We start from the raw sequence: 25667 nt of genomic DNA on the forward strand, positions 1-25667 counted from the left end.
CAGAGTGTAAATTTTCTATCGCTGAGCGCGAGTGCCTCGCACTAGTTTGGGCTGTCGGAAAGTTTCGACGATACTTGTTTGGCCGCACCTTTTTGGTCATCACAGACCAATAAGCGCTTTGCTACTTGTCTTCCCTCAAAGATCCAACTGGACGACTTGGTTACTGGGCACTGAAACTGCAAGAATACAGCTTTGAAGTCACAAGTCTGACAGACTGCGCCAGGATGCGGACTGCCTATCCCGTCATCCAGTGGACCCTCCCGACTTGTCAGCGCACGATTGGGATGCCTGTCTTCGCGATATCCAATTTATCCGACATACGCAGTGAACAGCTCAGCAATGCCAATTTGCGGTCAATTATCCGCCGTCTACACTCTCATCACTGTGCCCCGTCCCTACAATTATTCGTGCTTCATGACGGCATCTTATACAGATGCAACACCAGCTTCGATGGTCCAGAGCTTCTACTGGTTGTTCCCGAAACACTCCGTTCCACTGTCGTCGAACAGCTTCATGACGCCCCAACCACTGGACATTTCGGAGCAACTCGCATGTACGATCGCGTTCGGCGTCGGTTCTTTTGGCCAGGCCTCCACTGCTCTGTGCACCGATACGTTGCTGCTTGTGAGTTCTGCCAGCGCCACAAGCATCCATCCTTGTCGCCAGCCGGTCCTCTTCAGCCCATCGACATTCTCGGTGTCCCGTTCTACCGCGTCGGCCTTGATCTCATCGAGCCATTGCCAACATCTCTGACTGGGAACAAGTGGATTGCGGTAGCTATGGACTATGCGACACGATACGGTATGATGCGGGCACTACCGACAAGCTGTGCCACTAACGTTGCGGAATTTCTACTTTACGACGTTATTCTTCACCACGGCGCTCCTCGACAGTTGCTGACCGACCGTGGTCGCTCCTTTCTGTCCAAAGTCGTCGACGACATTCTTCGTTCGTGTTCCATCCATCACAAGCTAACCACTGCCTACCATCCGCAAACCAATGGGCTTACCGACCACCTTAACCGCACGCTGAGCACAATGCTCTCCATGTATGTTTCCTCAGACCACCGTGATTGGGACAGCACCTTGCCTTACGTGACATTCGCCTACAACTCGTCATGCCATTACACCACTGGCTTTTCCCCCTTTTATCTCTTGTTTGGCCGCCATCCCACATTGCCCTTCGAGACTCTTTTACCATCACCTGTGCACCCTGTTACCGACTACGCCCGCGATGCAGCTTCTCGGGCTGCAACAGCTCGCCAGATTGCCAGGGATAGTCTTTACGCCTCCCAGCTGTCCCAGAAGGCCCGCTACGATAGCCATCACAGAGTCGTTAATTACGCTCCGGGCTCTTTGGTCCTCCTCTGGACCTCTTGCCGCCACGTTGGCTTGTGCACAAAGCTTCTTTCCCGCTACTTCGGGCCTGACAAGGTCCTATGCCAGATCACTGACGCCACATCACGTATGAGATCACTCCATTGGACAGTCGATTATCTGGCACGTCCGCCACTGATAACGTGCACGTCTCCCGCCTTAAGCCTTATGTTGCCCTGCACGATCCTACTGCTCCTTAAGCGCAGAGACGGTGCTCTCGATGGCGGGGGTTCTATGTTACGCGCTATGCCGCGCATGGAAGAATGCGCCAGAAAGACGGTGAAGACGACGATCTGAGTAGTGCTCGTGTTGTTGTTCTACCATCTTGCCTGCAGCTATCTCTCTCTGTATATATCTTGTAAATATAATTTTCCTATCCCTTTTTGCTACTCTCATCCCCGTGGCAATATCTTCTTGGAAAATAGTTAGCAGGCAACCCAGACAATTTCAATATCGGCACCAGTATTTACGACTAATGATGTAAGACTTTTCTTAATACCCAGCACAACACCGCCTCCCCTCTCTCAAGTTTGATTGCACCTGTATGTGAAATGGAAAAATTGTCATCCAACCGAATGTAGCACAAAACTACAAAGGAAACCCATACGGGTTTCTCGGAAAGAACGCTTCGCAGTTGAGGAAAAATTCGTCCTGGTCCGAGATTCGAACCCGGGACCAGCGCCTCTCCGGGGCAGTGGCTCTTTCGAGGCTAGCAGACCGCAGCATGAGGACAAATTAATCGACAATTGGGCACAGAATATGGCAAATCAGTTCTGCGGAATCCCACAAGGTGGAGGAAATATCATGAAAGGGAAAAATTATCATCCACCTGAATGTAGCACAATGGAAACCCATACGGGCATTTGCCTTTTTTTCCCCTTTCTAGATACTTCCTCAACCTTGCAGGACTGTAAATACCAAGCATAAAATCGCATTGAAACCTCTGCGTCAAATTATTTCCTGTAATTTCTTTTCTTCTGTGCAATAAATGAGATTTCAAACAGAAACCTCTCTCTGTGTGCCTTCGCATTGCATTTTCCGAAACTTTTGGCATGTAGCTGCTCAAATCCCAGTCCGGCTGCTCTCTCTGTCCATCAGCTCCGTCGCTCTACGCGATGCATGGTTTTGGGCGAGTGTTACCTCAGACTGAAGAACTGCCATCTGAATTCAGGATTATGCACATTACGCAACGAACAGCCTTTTCGAAGCATTTATTATTGAAATAGATATCAATCGGGGGAAACCAGCAAGAGGCTTTTACGATCCAATCCTGCCATTTTTTGGAGCCCTCGGGAGGGGGGGGAACCCTCGATAATCCTAAGGTCCCTGTATTTTTCAAAGTTAGCGCAAACTCCTCCTCTCCGCGCCGTTTCCCCTCGCCCAGTGAGCGAAGTGCGCGGCCGCTACCGCCCGCTTCATATTGTATCGCATGCGGCGCGTTGAAGCGCTTGCTTGAAACGCGACTGTTCTGGGCGCATTTTCACAAGGCTGTTCGTACGTGAGATTTCTACGTAAGATATGTAGTACCTTCAATTATTAGGAGAATTTTCATCGCTGAGACAAGGAAAACGAAAGGTAGAACAAGTGAAACGCAATACTCAGCAGTCTTTACTACTGCTGATTGTTTCTCGGAATCGAATGGTGTTCTGTTTACCTGACGCATTCACGAAAACAGAGGTACTACATCAAACGATGCACACACAACACGGCGGAGACATTTATGTACTAAATACCCTCAACGTGTTTTTTTTTTTTTTTTTTTGTTAGAAAATGCATTCGCGCTTTTCTTCCCCCTTCAGTTATATGCCTTGGTTCCCGTGTGTGCGCGCGCTTTCTGCATTTTGCTCTTTAATTGTCGACTCTTTCATTATGCTCATTTTATTAGAGGTCATGCTGGTATTCATATTGCCAAAATGAGCCCTTTTGTTCACCGCAGAGCATAAACCGGGACTTTTTTTTGTTTTACTCAGTTGTTGGTTGATGGTGAACTCGCGAACGCACCCACCTAACCGCGTTCATCACTAACTGGTTGAGAACAGCGATCAGAAACCCCCTCAGTAATGGCCTCCCTCGGTGGCAGTCAAATTTTTTCTTCCGATACGGTGGAGCCATATCGCTCGCCGCTTGAGGTTTCGTTTGCCACGAGGAACCGCAAAAAGCTTGCCCCCCTTGGCAATGATATTCGAACAACCAACAGCACAGCAAGTCGGCATCGTGCTGCAGCCGAGCGCGTCTTCGAAAATGCTACGCTCACGCACAGCGCACACGTTTCCCGGTGTTTCTACGCTCACTAATGGCGCCATTTTCCCGCGATGACGAAAGCCGCGCCGGTTATTCGTCACGTGCCAAGCCTCGTCCAATGGGAGAGCGGAAAACGGCGAAGAAGTCAGGAGAGGGGTAGAGGGCGGGGAGGAAATTCTCCTTTCCTATTTGAACAATGGTTTGCGCTATCTTTGGAACATACAGGGACCTTAGATAATCCACCCCTGGCCGCAGTCTTTCCTCCCGCTCTCGTTGCCGCTTTCGGTGACTACGGCTTTCAATAGGTTTAGCTACAGTAACATCCACAGCCATGTATGAATTTAGTCGGTTAACCCTTTGAGGGTCGAATTGTTTTGCCAAATGCGACCCCCCAGGGTCGATTTTTTTTATTGCTGATTTAAATTTTTCGAAATAATCTATTTCGAAAAAATATGGTCGTAATTTTTTTAAAGTGACAGTAAAGCGAGGAAAAAATCGTTTGTGTTCTAAAATACACAATGTCTATTCGTGAATAAGAAGATAAGCGCGCTGAAAAATGGTTGTGTGCACGTCCGGAAACCGAAACAAGTGAGAAGCCTTCGTCTTATCGCCAACAAGGGGCTATAGAGCTTTTGTGGTCTCCAAAAAAGGAACTGCAAGAACGGCAGCATCGTTCGTGTATATAGGCGGCTGCCTGGGAACAGGTGTAATTGCACCGCGGTGGGCGATAAACGATCGAGTAACAAGCGGTCACCCTTTGAGAGATTTGAAACCAGATAGCCATCAGTTTAGTGCAACAAGCGGGATCCGCCGCAGGAGAAAACCGTTGCCGCCAATGCCGCGCGCGCCCGCCCGGATATGAAAGCGAGAGCTGACGCGCCGTTGCCATAAAAAAAAAAAAAAAAAAAAAAACAGGAAAGAAAAGAAAAAAAAACGGGGAGCCATTGGCGCAAGTAAAAATTTCACGTCTTCCCATCGAGTGGCAGCACATACCAAGCGAAAGAAATGATAGAAAGAAGAGCGGTGTTCTGTGGAAGAGCACACTTGCCGCCGCCGCGCGCGCGCGCCGGGATGCGCGAGCGGTAGCTGACGCGCCGTTGCCATAAAAAAAAAAAAAAAAAGGCAGTGGCGCAAGTAAAAATTCCACATGTTCCCGTCAAGTGGCAGCACATACCAAGCGCAAGAAATAATCAAAAGAATCGTGCACTTCGACGCGGCGCGCGCGTGCGCCCGGATACGCGAGCGATAGCCGACGCGCGTTGCAAAAAAAAAAAAAAAAACGGAGAGGCATTGGCGCAAGTAAAAAATTCCACGTGTTTCCGTCGAGTGGCAGCACATGCCAAGCAAAAGAAATGATCGAAAGAGGCGCGCTTTTTAAATGTACAGGCGATACCGTACATGTACGCCATTGACCATTTTGAGGGTGTTCGCGGAGGTCGTACATGTACGATATTGACCCTGAAAGGGTTAATAGTGGGCTTCGACGTGCATCTGTGCTAGTCTTCCTCCCAGCGCACTTGAAAGCTTTTTACTTTAAATCCACCACACATACAATCTGAGTGACTTTTCTGTACTTCAACAATATGAATCGCCTTTTCCTCATATAACCTCGCATCGTCCCCACACCCGTCCTTACCTCGCCAATCTTCCTGAAGGCGTTCGATAGGGTACCCATGCGTGATCAGCATACAGGCATCTTTCTATCACTTGTGTGTTTCGTTCTTATCACCTGATGTGAACATGCTACGCTCACTGTTCTGTCACAATTATCGCATTGCACATCTTTACATTAGCTGTCTTGACAATCGGTTAACATTCCTTGAAATTTAGTGGCTTTTCATTGGTGCTGTCTGAATGAAAAACTTGAATGAAAAGATGGTCTTCAAAAGTCGCAACAGGTGTGCAGCCCCTCGGGGAACTCGAAGAGGGAAATGTGCTGTGGAGGACGGCCTTTTCTCTCGCATTGGTGCAACCTTGTTGTTCTAGCAGCCTGCTCGAGTGCAGTGCTCTTCTTTGGCATGGAGCACAGCGTGGTTACTGGCAGCATGCACGGTTGGTGCAGGCCTCGGTTGCGGACTGAGCTGCACGGCCTGATCTACCTGCGCGAGACGCTCGACCTGGTTCTCAAGTTGAGTGAAGAGCGCACTGCGGCTGCTGCACACAGCTCACCAGGTGAGTTGCCCAAGCATTTTGCACCTCATATTTGGTGAGCCTAGGTGCTGCGCTGCCCATGCATTGTCATGCCTACATGAAAGTCGCAGCATTACCTAACACTCTGAGGAAGTGTGTGCTGTACTTTGCCTGCCCATTCTTGATCAAGCGCATGCAAAAGTTAAATCATCCAAACACAAGAAGGTTTAAAGTGTGGTGACAAGTGTGGATTTGTTGTCCTTCTCAAGTAAGGATTCCTATTGTAGGAACCAAGTGCTGCGAAAGATTACATCTATGTGCTTTCAGTCTGTTTTCTTTGTACTGGTGGGAAACATGTTTGTAACACTTTTAGGAAAATAAAGCATCAGTTTTCAGTTCAGCATGTCTGAAAGCACTGGCGTGCACAACAATTCATAAGGGTGTTTTATCCTGCCTTTTTAAAGATGCGACTGTGGTCTCGTGAAGGAACCTCATTGGAAACAAACCTTCTCACATGCAATATTTTTTATTGTTGTCTGTGCTCTATGAAATTTTGGTAGATCACCCTGTTTGTCTTTTCCAGCTCATTCTAAGTGATTCTGTATAGCAGAGTGCTGCTTCACTGCTGGGCATCAATCTCTCTTGTTTTAATAAAAATCGGCGATAATGATTTTTTTTAAATGTCTCTAAAATACTATAATTTTTGCTATTTTTTGCATTTCGGGGAAATTTTAACGAAATAAGTACATGGTGTAGTTGCATACTTTTTTGTTGCGAGAAACCTCTTGAAGATTTGTCAGAAATATTTTTCAGCTTCATCGCCTTAACTAAAATGGCCCAATAACCTCCTAATTTCGGGGTCAGTCAGAGGCAGTTGCTCAAAAATTTGCAATTTTTAGAAAACGTACTGGGGATGACATAAATTTAAATTCCTGCGGTGGTGTAGATTTACTTAAAAAATTTCGGCGGGGTAAAATGAGATATTTTTAGTGTGATAGGCCTTCCAATTTGTGAAATATGTAAGTCGTTAAAACTGTCTTTTCTACCTTGAGTTAAACAATAATTTTTTTTTCAACAAATTTACGCTACGTTTTGCAAAACGATGGTTGCTTCCTTTCTACAGTCATTTCCCACCTAATACAAAATTTCGCTGAAAACTAAAAATAATTGGGGCCCCGTTTAGTCTGTCCTTATATGAACACACCCTGTATTAATGCCCTAAAAGCAATTGGGGGGGGGGGGGGGAAAGAACACAGCACAAAATAGACAGAGACACGAAAGAGCTCACAAGCGTCACTCTGTCGTCGTTGTGTGCGTGTTCTGTCTATTGTGCGCTGTGTTCTTCTTTTTTTTTCCGAACGAATCACCAACACACTCAAGCTTCCATGCTAAGTCGCTTATAAGCAAAGCACCCACTTTCAGGACTTGCATTAAGTTTCGCTGAAGGCTCCACAACGATTTATTGGTCTTGGAGCAAAAATTATCAATCTACAATTTCTGTGCGAGATCGGAAATTGTTTATGAGCGACATTTACACGGAGCATAGGACAGGAAGACGCACATAAGTGCTGAACTCATAACTAATTTTCATTGAAAACATAGCGCCATATATATGGAAAACTTATCACAGTGCAAGCATTAAAAAAAAAAGATGAAAAATTCATGCGCAACAACAGAAAATCTTAATTTTGCACATGCCACACCGTTCCGCGTGCATGCACGGTAGTGCAGGTTAAGGTGAGTTGGTTCATTATTCTTTCTTCTATTTTCATGTTTCTTTCTTCTAGCATTGTCCACACGATAGGTGTGATGTGTTTTTGTGTCACCGATCTCGGGGGCGTGCAGGTGTTAAAAGAGATGAGATTGGAAGACGCATGGCAACACAGCAAGCAGATTTTTAATCACACTCAAAAGCTCAAAACAAACCAAACTCAAACTAAAGAATCATTCAAACTAGAATGCGCTGAACAAATAAAGACTAGAAAATATACAACCTAATAAATTCATAAACATGCCCTAAATTCCTGTCCACGATAGTTCTGGGCGTTTTCTACTCGAAAGTCTGGCATCACTGGCCTACTGTTGTGACGATACAAGAAAGAGCCATTCTTACAAAGTTCGTCGATGCGAGTATCCTCCCGGCCGGAGATTTGTTAAATCTTCAACGTCGATCTATTTGCCGACTGTCGCATAAACATTGCTGCATAGAGGTCGGTCCGTCCACTCGCTCGTCCGTGAAGCCTGTTTGACCCGGCCGCTGTTGCTGACGTGGCAGGGAGGCGCGACGGGCGACGTGCTCGGCCGCCGCTTCCGTCTAGCTCCTTTCCCCGAGTGCCGACGTGGCGTTCCGGGGATCATCGAACGTGCTGGTCTGCCGTGGAAGAGGGATCCTCTCTGGGGTGCCCGGTCCTGCCGTGAGAGGCTGCAGCCAGTTCAGGAGCCTCACTCGAACTTGCCGAGGTCGACGGCCACACCGTGGACCGCCCGCGTCACGGACTCTGCCAGACCCCCAAGTCTCCCGTCGTCAGAGCGTAGCTGGCGATGCGACCTTCCTGGCCCGGAGCCACGACGATAATGCTCGCTCAGCCTTGCTTCTGCCTCGACCATACCTCGGGTCACCCGCCTCGCGCGCTCGCGCCGTTCGGAACGCTCCGTTTACTTCGTCATTTTCTTCTTTTCTTTGGCCACAGGGCTCTTACTCATGACAATAGCCCCCTCTTCAAGAGTATTTTTTTTTTTTAAACTGCTTCCTCTTGTCCTTAATTTTGCTACTGGACTCTTCTTCTGAGACTTGCGCACTTCACTTGTGCTCGCGGCTCGCTTGTCACCAGCACATTTTCGCGCACATTTCACCTTTCACCACACAATACACTGCATTCAATAGTTCGTAATGTTCATTGTCCCTAAACCGTCTACATGAATAAGCTTGTTCAAAATATACATTTGTGAAAACAAACCACTGATCGAGGTCGTTCCTAAATCATATTCCTTTGTATCCTACCAGTTGTACCTACACTATTTTTTTCCTCCTTTTACGGAGCTCCCACGCTTCTCTACGTCCAGCCTGTTTCCTTTTCATTCCTACTCTGGCACATTTCTCGTGCAGCTTGGAATGTCTCTGCTTAATTTAACTCTGGCCTCTTAAACATTCTCGTTGGCACACACATCTCATGCACCCGCGTTTTCTTGCGCTGCTTTCCTCTCCATCTCCTTTTAATCTTCTTCCTACCCTTATGCGTTCTGTGCAAGTTCTTCCTACCCTTGCTCGTTGTCTTGCGTCTGGAGTGATTCGGGTATCTGTCAGCTTTCTCATTTCTCTGGGAGTTTGACTGGCTCCTCACTTCTGATGCCTGGCGATTCTTAGAATCATTTTCCATTACAAACCTCATGTTGTTACGAGGTGAAACTACTTCTTTCGTTACCGCCCTCTGCTCCTCGCTTACGCAAATCTCTATTGGGATGCCGCCCATCCTCATATCACTGTATTTCTTAATCAAGGTTACTGTAGTCGAGAGCTTCTCCTCTGCGTCGTAAAGGGCGCTATATACTCTACCTGTGTATTCTAACGTCCCTGTGCTTTCAGGTTGCTCTACTACGCTAGTGGGCCTACTCACAATCTTAAGCTCAGCCTCACGCTCTTTCTTTTTCGATGCCTCAGCTTTCTCTTGTAGCATCTTTATCTCTTTGTCTAGGAACTTTTTTCTTTCCTCTTAAGCTTTCTTAACTGCAGCAAGTTCTGCTAATCTAGCGGGCTCGACGCGCTTCCTTTTCTCCTCGATTAATTTGAGGCTCTGCTCCTTGCTGAGCTTCTGCTTGTGAATAGTAGCCAATATCGCCTCCCAATCTATCTTTGCAACTCCCGAGTATCAGTGACTGGGCTGGATAGAATTCGGGAACGGATCCTGGCAGGCTCGCCAATTGTGATGTGTTTTTTTGTCACCGATCTCGGGGGCGTGCAGGTGTTAAAAGAAATGAGATTGGAAGATGCATGGCAACATAGCAAGCAGATTTTTAATCACACTCAAAAGCTCAAAACAAACCAAACTCAAACTAAAGAATCATTCAAACTAGAATGCACTGAACAAATAAAGATTAGAAAATATACAACCTAATAAATTCATAAACATGCCCTAATAAATTCATAAAGATGCCCTAAATTCCTGTCCACGATAGTTCTGGGCGTTTTCTACTCAAAAGTCTGGCATCACTGGCCTACTGTTGTGACGATACAAGAAAGAGCCGTTCTTACAAAGTTCGTGTCGATGCGCGTATCCTCCCGGCCGGAGATTTGTTAAATTATCAACGTCGATGTACTTGCCGACTGTAGCATAAACATTGCTGCATAGAGGTCGGTCCGTCCGCTCGCTCGTCCTTGAAGCCTGTTTGACCCGGTCGCTGTTGCTGACGTGGCAGGGAGGCACGACGGGTTAGGCCTAGCGACGTGCTCGGCCGCCGCTTCCGTCTAGCTCCATTCCCGAGTGCCGACGTGGCGTTCCGGGGAATCATCGAACGTGCCGGTCTGCCGTGGAAGAGTGGGGTGCCCTGGGGTGCCCGGTCCTGCCGTGAGAGGCTGCAGCCAGACCCCCAAGTCTCCCGTCGCCAGAGCGTAGCTGGTGATGCGACCTTCCTGGCCCGGAGCCACGTCGATAATGCTCGCTCAGCTTTGCTTCTGCCTCGACCATACCTCGGGTCACGCGCCTCGCGCGCTCGCGCCGTTCGGAACGCTCCGTTCACTTCGTAATTTTCTTCTTTTCTTTGGCCGCAGGGCTCTTACTCATGACAATAGGGTCAGGTTATATACAATACCTGTTTTATATTCCACTGGCTGTGACTTGGGGTTGACATTGCAGGTTATTTTTCTAAGAGTACCCTCAACCTTGCCTCGAACACGTGGGCAGATGCTAGATAACTTGCCTGGTGCAGAAAACACAACACCGACCTCGTATTGGGCGCCAACGCTCTTTAAGCGTTACGGCACACGATGCACATACACTACAACAACTAACCGCTGCCGCTTCAGGCGTTCAGAACTTGATCCTTTACCCCATTCTTTAGTCGGTGTTAAGACTTTCTCAGACGCTCTCATCATAACATGCTCTGGGTATCCCGCTGACCTTCCTACTTGAGGAACCCAGTATCAAGCAAGGTGCGACAACGTGACCTCTCGACAGCAGAACGCAAACTATACCCTGCTTTACCACCTTTCAGTGTGCCGATCCATAACCCAACAAAGGTTTCCCAGACCTAGGACTATACTCCCAACAAAGATGATTGGATTGCGCCTTTAATGTCAAGTACAAGAACTTCAGTTCATTATCTTTAGGTACTTCAATTATGTTTAGGATATGTTTCTTCCTCCTTACTTTCATCACAACTGACTTTGACACATTTAAATCAATCTGCCACTGCCAATCACAGCACCACTGCCACTAACAATTTTTCATTTTCTGGAGATTTAAACTTAGGTCTATTTGATCGGAAGGAGTAGCTGTCATATTATATACATTGCGCGGTCATCTGTGTAAAACCATATTGGTACCAGGGTGTCGAACTGGAAAAAAAAAAAGAAAAATATGGGTGTGGTTCGGGTTCAGTGCACTCCGATGTCATTCCTGTTGAGCTCCATTCGAATAAATAAAAATTGATAACAGTTTGCAAACCAGTTTGCAACACTGAACCAGTTCATCACACTAAACTTTACCTGCCTTTTTGGCAAAATGCTGCACTTGTCTTGCATGGCACATGCGCAGGCTTTGTCAGGAGGTGGAAGAAATGGTCTCTCCTGCACACGAGAGATCAATGTCTCTTGCATAGACATCAATCTTGTACGGCCATACACATCGTGGTCAGTGTTGTCGCAAGAGAATGTGACATGCAGTGTGGTTCCTTGATGTGTCCTTCAGTGTCTATTTCATCGGTACTGAGTACGGGCTAAACAATTGACATTGACAGGGGTGTTTCAATACCAAAATTTTCTAATCGAATTGAGAGTATGGGTATACCTAGAAAAAAAGAACAAGAAAAACATTGAATGTCAAATAGAATATAGAGTATTTCCAATTTCTAAAAAATGTGAAATGAGAACTTTTGCAAGACCTGTTCAGCAACAGATAGCTTGTTTACATTATTCAATACATGTACACCATGATACAATTCGGCTACATGTGGTGCACGTTGACATTGAAAGTAATAAAAAAAAAAGGCACAAGATATACCAAATGCATTTAGTAGAGCCTATAGTGCTCATTAAAAGAGAGAAAAAAAAAAGATACTACAGTGCCGCGCATCATTTTGATAGAATCCAGACATGATACGGTTGGTCAAATAATAAACTTGTCTAAATTCATAGGCTGGCTGAGATGACACATGCTTACTCAATGACTGGTAACGGTTGTGCATAAGTGACCTCCTCCGCTTGTTTGTTTAGGAACCCAATCGTCTGCACAAATAAGGTTCGACAACTTCGATTAGGAAATTCTCAAATCGAGACTATTCAATTCTTATTCAATCGTAACATTTCCTTGTGTCACATGGCCTTGAGGATAGATCCTGGTGAGGCCGATGACGCGAACAGCAGGTTTTGCGCTGGGATACACCGAGACGAAGTGCGATGCTCAGATGCACTTTTCGCATTGCCACCATCACCGGAATTCCAGCAGTAGTGTTGTAGGCATTTGGTGTGTTGCAACACCACGGACCCTCCCGCGTGTAGCCCTGCACGGCTTAGCCTTGTCCGGGAAAAAGAGGATCCTGGGGTTTGAGCCAATGCCAGGTGTATGGACCTTAATGGCACCTTGGCAGAGGCAGCACAACTTTTTGGCCTCCGCTTCACGCAGACAGCCACCCTGGACTGACCCATCCGGAGGAAGTCGCCTTTTCCTGTCCCTCCTCCCCAACCCTTTTTCTTTTACCTTTACATCTCTCCTGTCTTCCGTTCGCTTCTCCTCACTTCCAAATTTCCAGGCGGCAAGGGTTAACCTTGTGTGTTTGTAACCACCCTTGATTGTACATATTGTGTTATAGCAGAGCTGTAGAACTGGCGCACACAGAACACAGTCCTGTTGCTTTCCCATGTTGGCCTCTATGGTGGGTGGCTTGCCTCTCTGCTGGACAGAGGACAGAGAAAATTTAAAACCCCTTGTTCATTGATCGCAATATCACTTATAAGGGGTGTTCCAGGTGCAACATTAACGTTTGGCCATACACCATCATTGTAGGTGAAAAAGAAATGGAAGCTTAAAGCTCTTTGTTTCCTGCAGTAAGATGAGTGTGCTGTTGGATTCATGTATAGTTTACCAGTTCACTCACTTCTAGCTGCACTATGGTCTATGCGTCATTTTGATTGGCTGTCGCGCTTTAAGACCCATTTTTCTCTGGCATCAGCTGGAGTGAGTCAACTGGGAAACTGTGGCACAATTGTTCATTTGTGGGACTGCACAGGAGCAAAGTTGTGGGTGGGGGAAAATATCCTAATTTTGAGGAGTGTGGGTGTGATTATTATCCAAGTAAATACATGACACCTTCTACAGTTAGTCTACAATGCACGTTCTTTATGGTCGAGTGCACGGTGTGCTCTGCATGTGGCGTAGTGTGCGCACAAGTCAAAGCCAAACACGATAGGTGCAGTGCTTGGTTGGGCGACGCCGTTAATTCCCCCCAAGCAGAAGCACCAGCAGGCACTGACAGGTTGCTGTACACTAAAGCAGTGTTAATCGACTCGGTGCAGGACCCAAGCGGTGCATGCGCCTCAGTCGTCGAGGGCGCCACGGTGGTGATCCTGTCGGGGGGGGGCCAACAGTGGTGGCCCCCGTGCTGAGCACCGAGGAGGCTTCGCTGGCAGCCGAAGTGCTCAAGGTGCTCTACAACCTGACCTGCAGCCTCGACAAGTTCCACGTGGAAGAGGCAGGTGTTGCATCTATTCTCTCCAAGGGTGCCTTGAGGGCAGCACGAGAATAGCACCCATAAAAGAACATTGTTTTCATTTCAATCACCCCTCTAACCCATGCCTGGAATTGTCTCAACAGGAAAGCACCATTGAAGGGGCCCCGAAACACCGAAATAAGCCTTCCAAGGAATGTATTCCCAAAGGAATTTTTGTAAAACGACACCCAATGGGAACCGAATTACCGTATTTTTCTGGGCTATAAGTTGCACGTTTCTATAAGTCGCATCCTCCTCAAAAGGGCTGTCTTCCCGGAAAAAAAAAAATGTATAAAAGTTGCACCGGTGTATAAAGACGCACCTGTTCGTTCGGTAAGCGATTTAAAAAGATTACAGTGACGTTTCACTCCGTGAACGCGGGTCATGCGCAAGCGAATGGGTGCCATGGACACTCCAGGCGCATTTCTGTCGTCGTGGTCGCCACAATGTTCCATCCAAGGGTAACGACATTGTCCCCACGTGCCGTATGCTGTATGTGCGAGTGAAAGCGTGCGACAGTGAGCTGAATCACGCACAAAGGAGGAAAGCTGGAAGGCAGCACAGAGGGAGAAGGGGCGGCTTGTTTTCTGGTAGCAACTGTGTAGTTTGCGCATTGGCACGCGCCGTCTCTTGAAAGCGATTTGCAGATTCGATGACTTCGGGGTTGGTCGACTCCGTCCTTCTCACACAGCGCTCAACAACTCGATCACGAGAAGAACCTGGTACATCTATAGCGTGCACACAACCTGTAGCAACAGGCAGTCAACCCAGTGCGCTTTGCGTGGCCAATTCGATTATGACGGCAGCGTTTTGAAAAAAATAAATAAATGTATGTCAGTCTGTTAGATGCACCGACGAAAAATTTGGGGGGAAAAACACGACTTATACACCGGAAAATACGGTACGTAATTTCTTGAGATACTTAAGAAAACATAAGGCTAAGTGACTAGCTGTAGCACAATATCACGGCCGTCTTCCAGCGCAAGAATCGACTCTCTGCGTGGCTGCCAAGAAGCAAGTCCGCCAGAAGGACATTGACACCTTGCAGATAAGAACACCGATGTTTAGAACATACGATATATCTTTAGGTCAGCACACGGCCACAACGAAATGGTACAGAGAAGAAAGTGAAGATTCGTGTTGAATTCTTACAAACCGAAGTTGTTTCTTATGCTAGAAAATCGACGTTTTCGCCGATGAGCAGTGCGCAACATCATCCCTCTTGGGAACTACGAGCATTCATGATGCCGGCCACATACCTACTCCGAAGGTGCTTTAATATACCTGGACGTGGGAAAAAGAAACAGAAAAGTGAAACTTAAGAAATAGTTCCTTTATAACCCATAAGGTGGCACTAGTTGTCTGAGAGCGCTCTTGCTTTACATTGCAAAGAGGGCAAGTGTATCTCAAAGTTACCAGATGCGAGCAATTTGGCGTAACCGTGACTATAGGGCAAGGGAAACAGCTCAAGCTTTTTATAGCCAAAGCGAAGATAATTTGTGCAGTACTACTAGATAGTGAACTTGAGCTGCTAGCTTCTTGTTGTTTTTTTTCGCCATGCGAGAGGTCGTGTGGTGCATTGTCGCTGTAGGTTGCTTATGTACGTACCGTGTTTTGCAGTAAATGCTCCTTTGTAATCGGCACGTGTCCTGCTTTCCTCCCACTTGTTTTTGTTTTAAGCGCCTTTTAAAAATGAAATATTCAAAGCTTTTTGTATCAAAGGTGGCAGGTGATGTGCGAGTTTGTCGTCGCTAGCTCATACCACAAAAGAGTGTTCCTATCTGGGAAATAACTGTAAATATCTGGAAATGTATTGACTTGTTCAACTGGCTTTCGTGTTAAAAGGGTGGAAGGAAAGAAAATGGAATGGTATAATAGTGAATGTTGCTTGTTGCACAGGGGTTCTATGCATTCCATGAATTGCAAATTCAGTTGACAGTATCTGAAAAACAGTGTCATGTTCTATGTGCACCTAGTGTCGAGTATGGCACTACCGTAAGTGACGCATGCCAGATTACATGTGGCTGCTTCGCATGACCTCCGAGATTAGGTGGTGCCTGCCTGCAGGGGGCTCGAAAATCTCGGAGGCGATGTGCTGGGTTATATCCGTTAACTTCCAGGTGCTTGCATCTGCTTAGGCGCTGCTCAAAGGCTTATAATAAGAAAGTTATCCATTAATGAACCCTGCAAGTTTTCCAAGATTGCTTCAATATTATCTTATCTGTGACCAATTTAGCCAGTGAAAATGCTAGAAAAGAGAACTGACATTGTGGTGCACGCAGGAGGATGAGGTCCATTTTGAACGCTTGGTAGGCCTCCTGCATGACCTGCTTCTCTGCGACGTTGCTGATGTCGAGGCCAAGGACCAACTGCATGGGTGAGTGACCAGCATCGCTCCTTTTCTATGCTGATCACATGCCCTTCTGTGATTGGAAAGAAAGATTTGGTAGAGTTGTTATACTTTAGGCTCTTGGTGCGCCATGGTGGCCTATTGTTTATTTTGTAAATTTCTGTTGTGGGTTCTTGGTGTCTCACAGGAGACCAACCACCGCGGGTTCGAGCTTAGCGAGCCACAGGGCCGCGTCAGCCATCGCCTCCAGCACCGCTCGCGCGCGAGCTCAGAGGCCGCAAGGGGCTGCCGAGCAACGCACGCAAAAACACTGTAAAGCCCTGAGTTGACGGAAACCGTTTACTGAAACCATTGGCACCAGCACTGCACAAACGCCCGCGCGGCGGGGAGCCAAACGGGTCTCGCACCAGGGCGAAAATACAATAACAGGCGCCTATAGCACGTCGCGGCGAGAGCACAGGCTCAAGCTGGGACACGCCGCTAGGAAATGTCCCGGCGGCTATGCTACTTGCTCTGGCGATAACCAATGGGTCAACTCACGAGAGCACGGGCAATATCCTTCGGCTTAGGCTTTCGGCAAGTGCGGCTCGGCGGGGTACGACCTCGCGCAAGCACTAATGGCACCGCTCGCCGGCTTAGCGTCGGGAAAAAGGATCAGCACAAAGTACGCGCTCCCCGCACGGGCAAAGGCACCGTGTGCGAGCTCCAGTCCTAGTCACAAAGGTGTCGGCAGACGAGAGGAAAGCATGTACGTACCGTGCGCTGGTCCCGGAGAGAAGTCATTGAGCCACGCTCCGCAGCTAGCAGCCGAAACGCGGCCGCCTCGTGACGTCAGCGATTCATGCGCACCCTCAAGAAGTCAATAGTCGCAAGTCATGTCAGCCACTTGAATTGGACCAATGAGCTTCAGTCGTTCCTGCTGGCTTACAGGTCCACACCCCATGGTTCCACAGGAAAGTCTCCGTTTGAACTTCTATTTGGGAGACCCATGAGGAATCTTCTACCGACACTTGCTGCTGATACTCAGAACTCAGCTCACTCTGAGGCGAGACAGAATGACACCCAAAGAAAAGCATACAACAAGCAGTACGTCGACTCTCAGAGACACACCAGTCACAACCAGCTGCAAGTTGGACAAGTCCTCTGCAAACAAGACAGGTCAAACAAGTTCTCGTCTTACTATGACCCCTACCAATACAGTCACCAAAGTCGCTGGCTCCAAAATCACAGCGTCCAGAGATGGACTGTCGATTTGTCGCAACTCGAGCTTGTTCAAAGACGCGAACTCAGTTCAAATGGAACGACACGAGGACCAGACCGACATGCCAGATCTGGACGATGCAGCTGTGCCAAGTAACAGTGACCTTCCAAGCCACAGCACAGCTACTCCTAGTGAAGCTCCACCAGCAACTACCAAGACCGCCTCACAGCGTTACCCTCAACGAACCAGGCAACGACCTGAGCGCCTGAAAGGCTATGTGTGAACAAAAGTGCATTTTTCTTTTTCCACTATGTGTTTGAACAAAACTGAATTTTCCTTCCCTGAGGGGATGATGTAGTGTCCAAGCATAGCACTTCTTAGAATGTAGGAAGGCAACCCTGGTAGACAGCAGGGGAGCTTCTAAGATGGCTGCGATGTAGCAGAAATAAACCTGTGTGCGTTCCCGACACAATCTGTCGTAATCAGTCTTATTACTCCAACTACGACACGTTACAGATACCTTGTCGGCAAGACATTTAATCTCGCCATCATGCCTAACTACATCAGCGAGCACGACATTGTATTTGTCAGAATTGAGTTTTAATGATGCTTCCAGGTCGTGAACCGTCTTTTTCAGTAGTAGTAGCTCGTCAAGCTTTCTATTCATCTCGAGAAGCAGGGCAGCGACAGAAGTATCATCAGCACCCTTGAGACATGATGCATTTGACTCGGCCTTTCGGCATTGTGGGCACTTCCAAGATTTCTTGTAATCTTCGCCTTTCGACTTAAAAGATTTCTCTGAGACTCCAGAGCAAGAGCCCAAATGGAAAAGGCCCGAACGTGCACAGCACGTCATGTGCCGAGAATCAGTTGATATATCTTCCGTGCATTTCGCACACGTTTCATCGCCGAATTCGCTCATGGCAATTTAAGAGCACAGCTATCTGTACACAGAAAAACTAAATCTTGGGAGGGGCAACGGCTAAGAGCACTTCAACATGAAAGAACCAGCATGGCAGCAGCAGCGGCGGAGTAGGCCAACATGAGTGTTTTGCTACATAAAACAGCAAATATAAACAACCAACCTGCAAGAAGTTCGTAGCAGGTTTAGACAGCGTGCATACCTCTCCGCTGCCACTACCAGAATGACGGCAAGTTTGTGGGGACGCCTTTTTATGCCTTGGCTTCCTCGGCACTTCCGTCGCAGCGGCAATGATGTCATTGACGTAGACGAGCGATCTCCTGTAGGTCTTCTGAGGCTGCGCAGCAGTTACGGCTCCGAAACAGTTGATCAGGCAGCATCTGCAAGAAGTTCGTAGCAGGTTTAGACAGCGTGCCACTGCCTAGAACAGTATTCCACTTCAATAATAGCCTGGAAGGTAAAGAGCCAAGGGCACATCTAACCTTAATTCTAAGACCTTTTGGGATTTTCCTGTTTTATGCAGCTAGCGTAGGTTTTTAGGTGAAATCTGTAATTTGTCTGTTTGGCTGCGAGTTTGCGCGATTGGAGAAAAGAACGAGATTTGTTGTTGTGTGTGCTATCCGTAGTGCGTGATAGTCATTTCTGTTTGGCTCGGGCAGACCTCCGGGGAGAGGCATCTTTAGGTGGTGTCTTTTTACTCTTTGTTGGTTTGTCGACGACTGCACCAATGTCTGTCTGTGTATCTGTCTGCTTATTAGTGTATGTAGCTATTTGCGTGAAGGCTTCGCGGGTGGTTGTGGGCTTCCGTGTGAGCGGATGTTGTTCAGGTGGTAGTGGTTCTGTGTCCACCGTTTGTGTAGATGCTTCTTGGGTTCTAGCTTCGGTGGAGCGTGCGTGCGAGCTGGTGTTGACGGTTCCAGGCGTGTGTTTCTGTGTTGTAGCTAACTGGGACGGATGTTTTACTGGTGTTGTTGGCTGCGTCGGTTTAAATAAGTTCCTGAGCCCGTACTTGATGTTGTTAGCAATTACTTTGATGCCATAAAAATTGGGGTGCAGTCCGTCCCGGGCGAGAAGAATGTCTGGGTCCTGGTGTATTTCAGCATGGTAGATGAGATCGGCGTTTTCGTGTTGGTGTCCAATGTCCAGCAGAAAATCATTGAGCTTACATGTCCCTAGTGCGGGAGCTAGGAGCCCACCGCTTTGTCCACTGCTGAACACAAAATTCTTAAAGAACTTGCGGAAAGAAAGGATATTGTAATAAAACCAGCAGACAAAGGCGGCAGTATCGTAATCTGGCCGATAGAAAAGTAAAAAAATGAAGCCTTCAAACAACTGAGCAACCACGCCCATTACAGAAAACTCGACTCTAACCCAACTTCGGTTTACAGCAACCTTGTCCAAAGTACAATAGTGCAGCTGCTGTCCCAGGAACTAATGACCCTGTCTGAATATCGCTTCATGATGCCCAATAACAAAGAAGCCGGCCGTTTTTATCTCCTTCCTAAAATACATAAGGTTCCCGTAGAAGAAATATTTACAGCAGAAATCCCAGGTAGGCCTATAGTATCACATAACAACACACCCAACGAGTCACTATCTAAATACCCTCTAAAACCCCACACCTACTTGCGTTACATTGACGACATATTCATAATATGGGAACACGGCACAAACGCGCTAACCGATCTAATTAGCCATTTCAACCGCTTTCACCCGAGTATTAAGTTTACTGCTCACCACTCTCCTAGACAGATGAACTTCCTCGACACGACGGTCTACGTAGAAAATGGAAAACTGAGAACAACACTTTACCAGAAGCCTATGGATAGTCAGCAGTATTTAGACTACACCAGTCATCACCCGCGACATTGCAAGTGAGGAATTTTTGTCGGGCAAGCGAAACGAATAAGAAGAATCTGTAGCGACGACAACGATTATATCCACCACCTAAGTGACCTTAAAGCAACGCTAGCGAAACGAAACGATCCACAAATTCCTCTCGACCAGGCTTATGACGTCGCGTGAAGATTAGAGAGGCAGTTGGCATTAGCTCAGAAACAACCTATACCAAAATCTGATAGACCACCAGCCTTTATAACAAAATATTCTAACGCCCTCCCAAACATAAACAACATCCTACCCCAATATTATCAAGTAACGAGCGTCTGAGAAAAGCATTCCCAGATGTACCAAGGGTTACCTATCGCCGCAACAGAAACTTCAAAGACATGTTAGTGCATGCGAACGTCAGCCAACATCATTCCCCCGTAATAAAAGCATGTTCTCTCCCCAGGTGCAAAACCTGTAGGCACCTTCAAGGTGACCTTAAAATTAACAGCACCGCAAATAGCTACACACATGAAGTGAAAACTAGCTTTACTTGCACTAGCTCCGATTTAATTTATATGTTTGAGTGTTCCTTCTGTAAGAAGCAATATATCGGCGAAACGGGACAATCAATGAACATCAGGTTAAACGGACATCGCGTGGACACAACTAAAAAGCTTCCCAAAGCCGTCGCTGAGCATTTGAACCAACCAGGTCATAACTTTGATGAACTTAAACTCTACATACTACAGTCAAATTCTTGTTCTGCGCAAGACAGAAAATATAGAGGATCGTACCTCATTCATAAGTTCAATACATTGCAACCAATAAGCATGAACGTTTCAAAGGGAGCTGTAGAATCTATTTGCTATGCTAAATTGAAAAGCATAGGCAACAGCGCTTAGTTATTGTTCATTGAGTTGCTTAGTTGGTTTTATTTTTTTATTTTTTTGTTATGCGATTGTCAATAATATTCCAACCTCCCATTGCTTTCACTCAATCCTTTCGTCCTTTTATCTATATATCTACCCCCCCCCCCCCCCCCCCCCCGCCGCTTTACCATTCTTTTCTTGCGCGCCTGAGCACCATGTTTCCGCCGCTACTTTTATTCTCCCTGTCAGGCACGATAGTTCACTGACCTCCAGCCAAGCAGACCCCCCCCCCCCCCCCTTGTCCAGACCCCTTGCATGAAAAGAGGAACCTGCCATGACACGTCAACCTGCTAACACACGGCGCTGCCTCAAACTCCTCCACCGACTATCAGTAGTGCATTATGTTTGTTTTCAATTCTACACCCTCGCCGCTAACACACTCTTGCTCGTTACCTCACCCACCCGCCTTACCTTCTCTCCCCTTTAGAAGAACCCTACCTATATATACTGTGCCAAGGAGAGCATATGTCGCCTTGAAGAAGACAAGTCCACTTGTCGAAACGTTGGCTCCTGCTCTCACCTTGTTCTCGTGTTACTCATCTGTCTTGAATCGCCATCTCCCGTATTCCCCTTGTTTTCCCAGAATTTAATTTGATTTTTTAAACTCACGACGCATTCAAATGAGAATGTCAAGTTATGTAATGAATTTCTCGTGAGTGCGCACGCTTTCGCATTCATTCTCTTTAGCGTATGCTAAAGTGACTGTCAAGTTTTTGAACAATGCAACTAACACCAACTGGGAATCACATTTCAAAAGCCAAAGTTACAAAAGACGCGCTTTTTAGTTTGCTACAGCCATCTTTTCCTTGCTTTCTAATCGATGGTTAAAATATCGGGAGAAAAAGTGCGTTCTTGTCACAAGTTGCAGCGGGAGCACGCGCCGCACGAGCTGCGTCGATAGATCTCGCTGGGACTCGCAGGGATTGCGATCACTACGCAACAAAGTTGAACGCAAAGTTACTAGATTTGTTGAAGGCAACAAAAAGAAAAGCCCATGCTGTGTTGGAATCGATGTTATGCAAAGCAATGTGCAGGGAGCCTACCATGTTAATGAAACGACCATGACAGCCCCAAGACGACTGTTTCGTGACACTCATGTCATGACATTCATGTCATGAGCCCTCAACAGTCCCTTTAGCAACGCCGAAGAGACCTTAAGGCGAAAGCCTTAGTCATGACTATGACTGCAACCATTATTCTTTAGTCTTTTCCTTCACTTACTACCACATCCGAACCCATTCAATTGGTTTTTGAGAGATAATTTTTTGAGCTGAGTTATTGTCATTTTTGCTGAGTCATGGTCTTGACTCTGGCTCCTACCACCATCCTTTAGGGCTTCCTTCCCTTAGTACCTACGTCAGAACCAATTTCAGTGGTTTTTTAGTGTTCTTTTCGCTGAGTCATTGTCACTTTTGCTACGTTATGGTCTTGACTCTGGCTTCTACCACCATCCTTTATTATTTCCTTCCCTAAGTACTCACGTCAGAACCCATTTCAGCGGTTTTTGAGTGTTATTCTTTTTTTCACTGAGTCATAGTCATGACTCTAGCTTCTACCATCATTCTCTAGTGTTTCCTTAGTACCCACGTCAGAACCCATTGCAGTGGTTTTTAAGTGTTATTCTTTTCGCTGAGTCTGTCATTTTTTCTGAGTCATGGTCATGACTCTGGCTTCTGCCATCATCCTTTAGTGTTTCCTTTCCTTAGTACCCACGTCAGAACCCATTTGAGTGGTTTTTGAGTGTTAAAGTTTCGCTGAGTCATTGCCATTTTTGCCGAGTCATGGTCATGACTATACCTTCTACCATCATCCTTTAGTGTTTCCTTCACTTAGTACCCATGTCCGAATCCATTTCGGTGGTTTTTGGGTGTTAATCTTTTTTTGCTGAGTCATTATCATTTTTGCTGTGTCATGCTCATGACTGTGACTTCTACTATCATCCTTTAGTGTCTCCTTTCCTTAGTCCCACGTCAGAACCCATTTCAGTGATTTTTGAGTGTTAATGTTTTTTTTGCTGTGTCGTTGTGATTTTAGGCGGCTGTTTCATGACCTACATGACACGCATGTCATGACATTCATGTCATGACCTATCATTTGTGATCGGCATACACTGTTGTCACACTATACCAATTTTGGTACCTACCAAGTTAACGAAACGGTCATGAGAGCACCAATACATATGGAGCTCTTTCATGACCTACAGAACACACATGTCATGATATTGATGTCATGGCCTATCATATATGTTCATCATACATTCTTATCATAGTATGCCAATTTTGGTAAATATCAAGTTAATGGTACGACCATGAGAGCACCCAAGACGTAGGCGGCTAGATAGATAGATAGATAGATAGATAGATAGATAGATAGATAGATAGATAGATACTGTCAAAGTAGCAAATGTTCCGCAAGAATTGCTTCGCATATAAAAAAAATTACACCATCTTCCCGTAGGGGAACCCTGAGTAGTATGCGAAGCAGCCATGGGGTCGACCATGGTGCTGACACTGGCGTTGACGCTGGCGCTGTCCGTGGCACTCATCGCGGCTCCCGACGCTGCTCGACGATTAATGGCTGATCTCGTCGAAAACCTCCGAGCCGCCCCCAGAGGCACTGGCAAGTCACCAACGCCACGCGCGTTCGGTGTGAACGCGAATAAAACGCCAACGGCGTCGACAACAGTTCTGCGCGTTGTGGCGCCCCCCAGCGGAGTATGCAGCACCTACCGTTGAGCCTTTAACCTAAGCTGCTTCGCATTATCGCGCGCGGAGCCGCAGGTGTTGTCATTCGTTGCAGAATCCGGAGAGGAGAGGAGCGTCGGAAAGCAGAGGAGGAATGCCGAGAGGAGAGGAGATGAGACAAGGGGAGGAGGAGGGTGCGGGTGTGGACGCTGCACGGCGGAGGGAGGGAGGGGGTGACAGAGCCCCGACCATAAGCTGCTTCGCATCTAAAAAAACACCCGGCACAACACCACGCCTGCATTGACTACGCCAGCGTGGCGGCCAAGAAGCTGTAGGCACCGCCGACACCGGCTGACACCTTCGTTATCTCCGTCAAACCGGTCAAACGGCGACGAGCGCGCCCCCGCTCAGCGGTACAGAGAATGGTGACATTCGCGGCGCCGGAGTTTGCAAACTGAAAGAGGTTATCTAGCAACGTTGGTGTATGATGGGTACCCATTTGTTGCCATCGACGTGATAAATATAGCGATGCAAAGCCCCATCATGAAGCTTGAACTGTTTAAGTTGTTGATGGAGTCGGGCGTTCGGAGGTCAAGCAGAACCTTGCATGCGGTCGAGAATAGTTCGGCAGTATGGGTCGAGCACATTGGTGGGAAACAAGGATGGATTGGTGATGAGGTTTCAGCCAGTCGAGCGTTGAGACGGACAAGGGTGATGACAACGTTACTGGACTAGCTTCAGTTGTAAAACTCGGCGGCGTTGCGCGGAACTGCCGCCAGCCTGCGCCTCATGGAGCGGCCATCGCACCCAGCTTCACTTCCCCACTAGCCGGCTACGCGAACTGGCCGGACAAAACACGCGGTGCAGCGTTGGTGTATTTTGTGGTTGGTTGTTGACGGTGGATTTCAGGAAGCATCTCATACGTGAAAGTGTAGCCTTCGCCGTGTTAGTTAAGGATATTAGTAGACGATGCCGACGTGCTGCATTCCTGACTGCAACAAGCAGCTATCGAACGATGTCGACAGTTCGGCGCGCCACTTGTGTGCTCCCAGCAATGCGGCACTTCGCTCAGCTTTGAACAGAGCGATTCCTCCTGCCGACCGGGAACTCTCTGTGAAATTCATGGTGTGTGATTTACACTTTCATGAGCAGGACACCTTAAAGTGTTTGTGCATATTATCAATGGACAGACGGTTGAGGTGCCATGAGACAAGTGGACACTTGCCGAGGGTGCAGTGCCGAAAGTGTTCCCGAACCTTCCCTCCTATCTTTCGAACCAACCGGGGGGGAAAAAAACGCAAACAAAGAGAGATGTTTGGTGACCTGTTCTGGGCCATCTTAGAAGAGCTGTTAGAGAATACGCTGACTCATGTTGGGTGCCCCTTGCTCTTTCAGGAACTGAGTGCACGCATCATTAAATTTTTAACAGCGGAGCTGTTTAAGTAAGCTTTTTGCTTCCCCGCGTAGTGTTCGCAAAAAAATGTCACAGTTTCACCCGAAAGGCGAAGCAACAATTGCGATAGCAAATTAGTAGAGAGCTATTCGGAGTAGGGATAGAAGTTTAATCGGTTGCATAAACTTGGACACATTCGCTTACTAACTGAATTAACAAGCGTGGTGTCAGCGCGCACAAGCAAACATGGATAGATCACACTCAATGACCACAGACGACTGTCAAAACCCTGGCAGCAAGCGCAGCTGCCGCAGTGAGCGAAGGTTCGTGCGGTCTATTGCTTCAACAGAAACTGAGCGGCGAATGCACAGCGCATACAAAGGTCAAAGCCGTGTGGAGATCGCTTTTAAGAGGCAGTGCGGGCGACCGCCACAGCCGGGCAAAGTACAAACGCAGTTGTTGGCAGAGTAGAAGCTGCCCCCCCCCCCTCCCTCCCACGCTGCCTTCCCGCTTTCTTGCTTTTGTGAGGGAGATTGAGTGGCCAGTTCCCCTTGCGCCCGGTTGCAAGATAAGCATTTGGTGCCGCAGCCCAGCGTCGCCCCGCCTCCCTCCCTCTCATACCCCCACGGCCTTTCGCGCAATGAAGGTCGCGTTTGCTTTCCGCCGTGCGTTCGCTCTCCGTGATAGCGCA

General features: G+C 47.5%; 1 protein-coding gene across 1 annotated transcript in view; it reads left to right on the forward strand.

Annotated features, from left to right (window-relative positions):
* Positions 1-25667, forward strand: part of LOC119451030 (synembryn-A) — a 251017-nt gene that overhangs the window by 143194 nt on the left and 82156 nt on the right. The window contains exons 7-9 of the mRNA XM_037714460.2: positions 5680-5789; positions 13474-13649; positions 15950-16044. Coding sequence (XP_037570388.1) covers positions 5680-5789; positions 13474-13649; positions 15950-16044 — 381 coding nt within the window. The remainder of the gene's footprint in view (positions 1-5679; positions 5790-13473; positions 13650-15949; positions 16045-25667) is intronic.

Source organism: Dermacentor silvarum, chromosome 4 (genome assembly GCF_013339745.2).
Source record: "Dermacentor silvarum isolate Dsil-2018 chromosome 4, BIME_Dsil_1.4, whole genome shotgun sequence".
Classification (NCBI taxonomy): Eukaryota; Metazoa; Arthropoda; class Arachnida; order Ixodida; family Ixodidae; genus Dermacentor; species Dermacentor silvarum.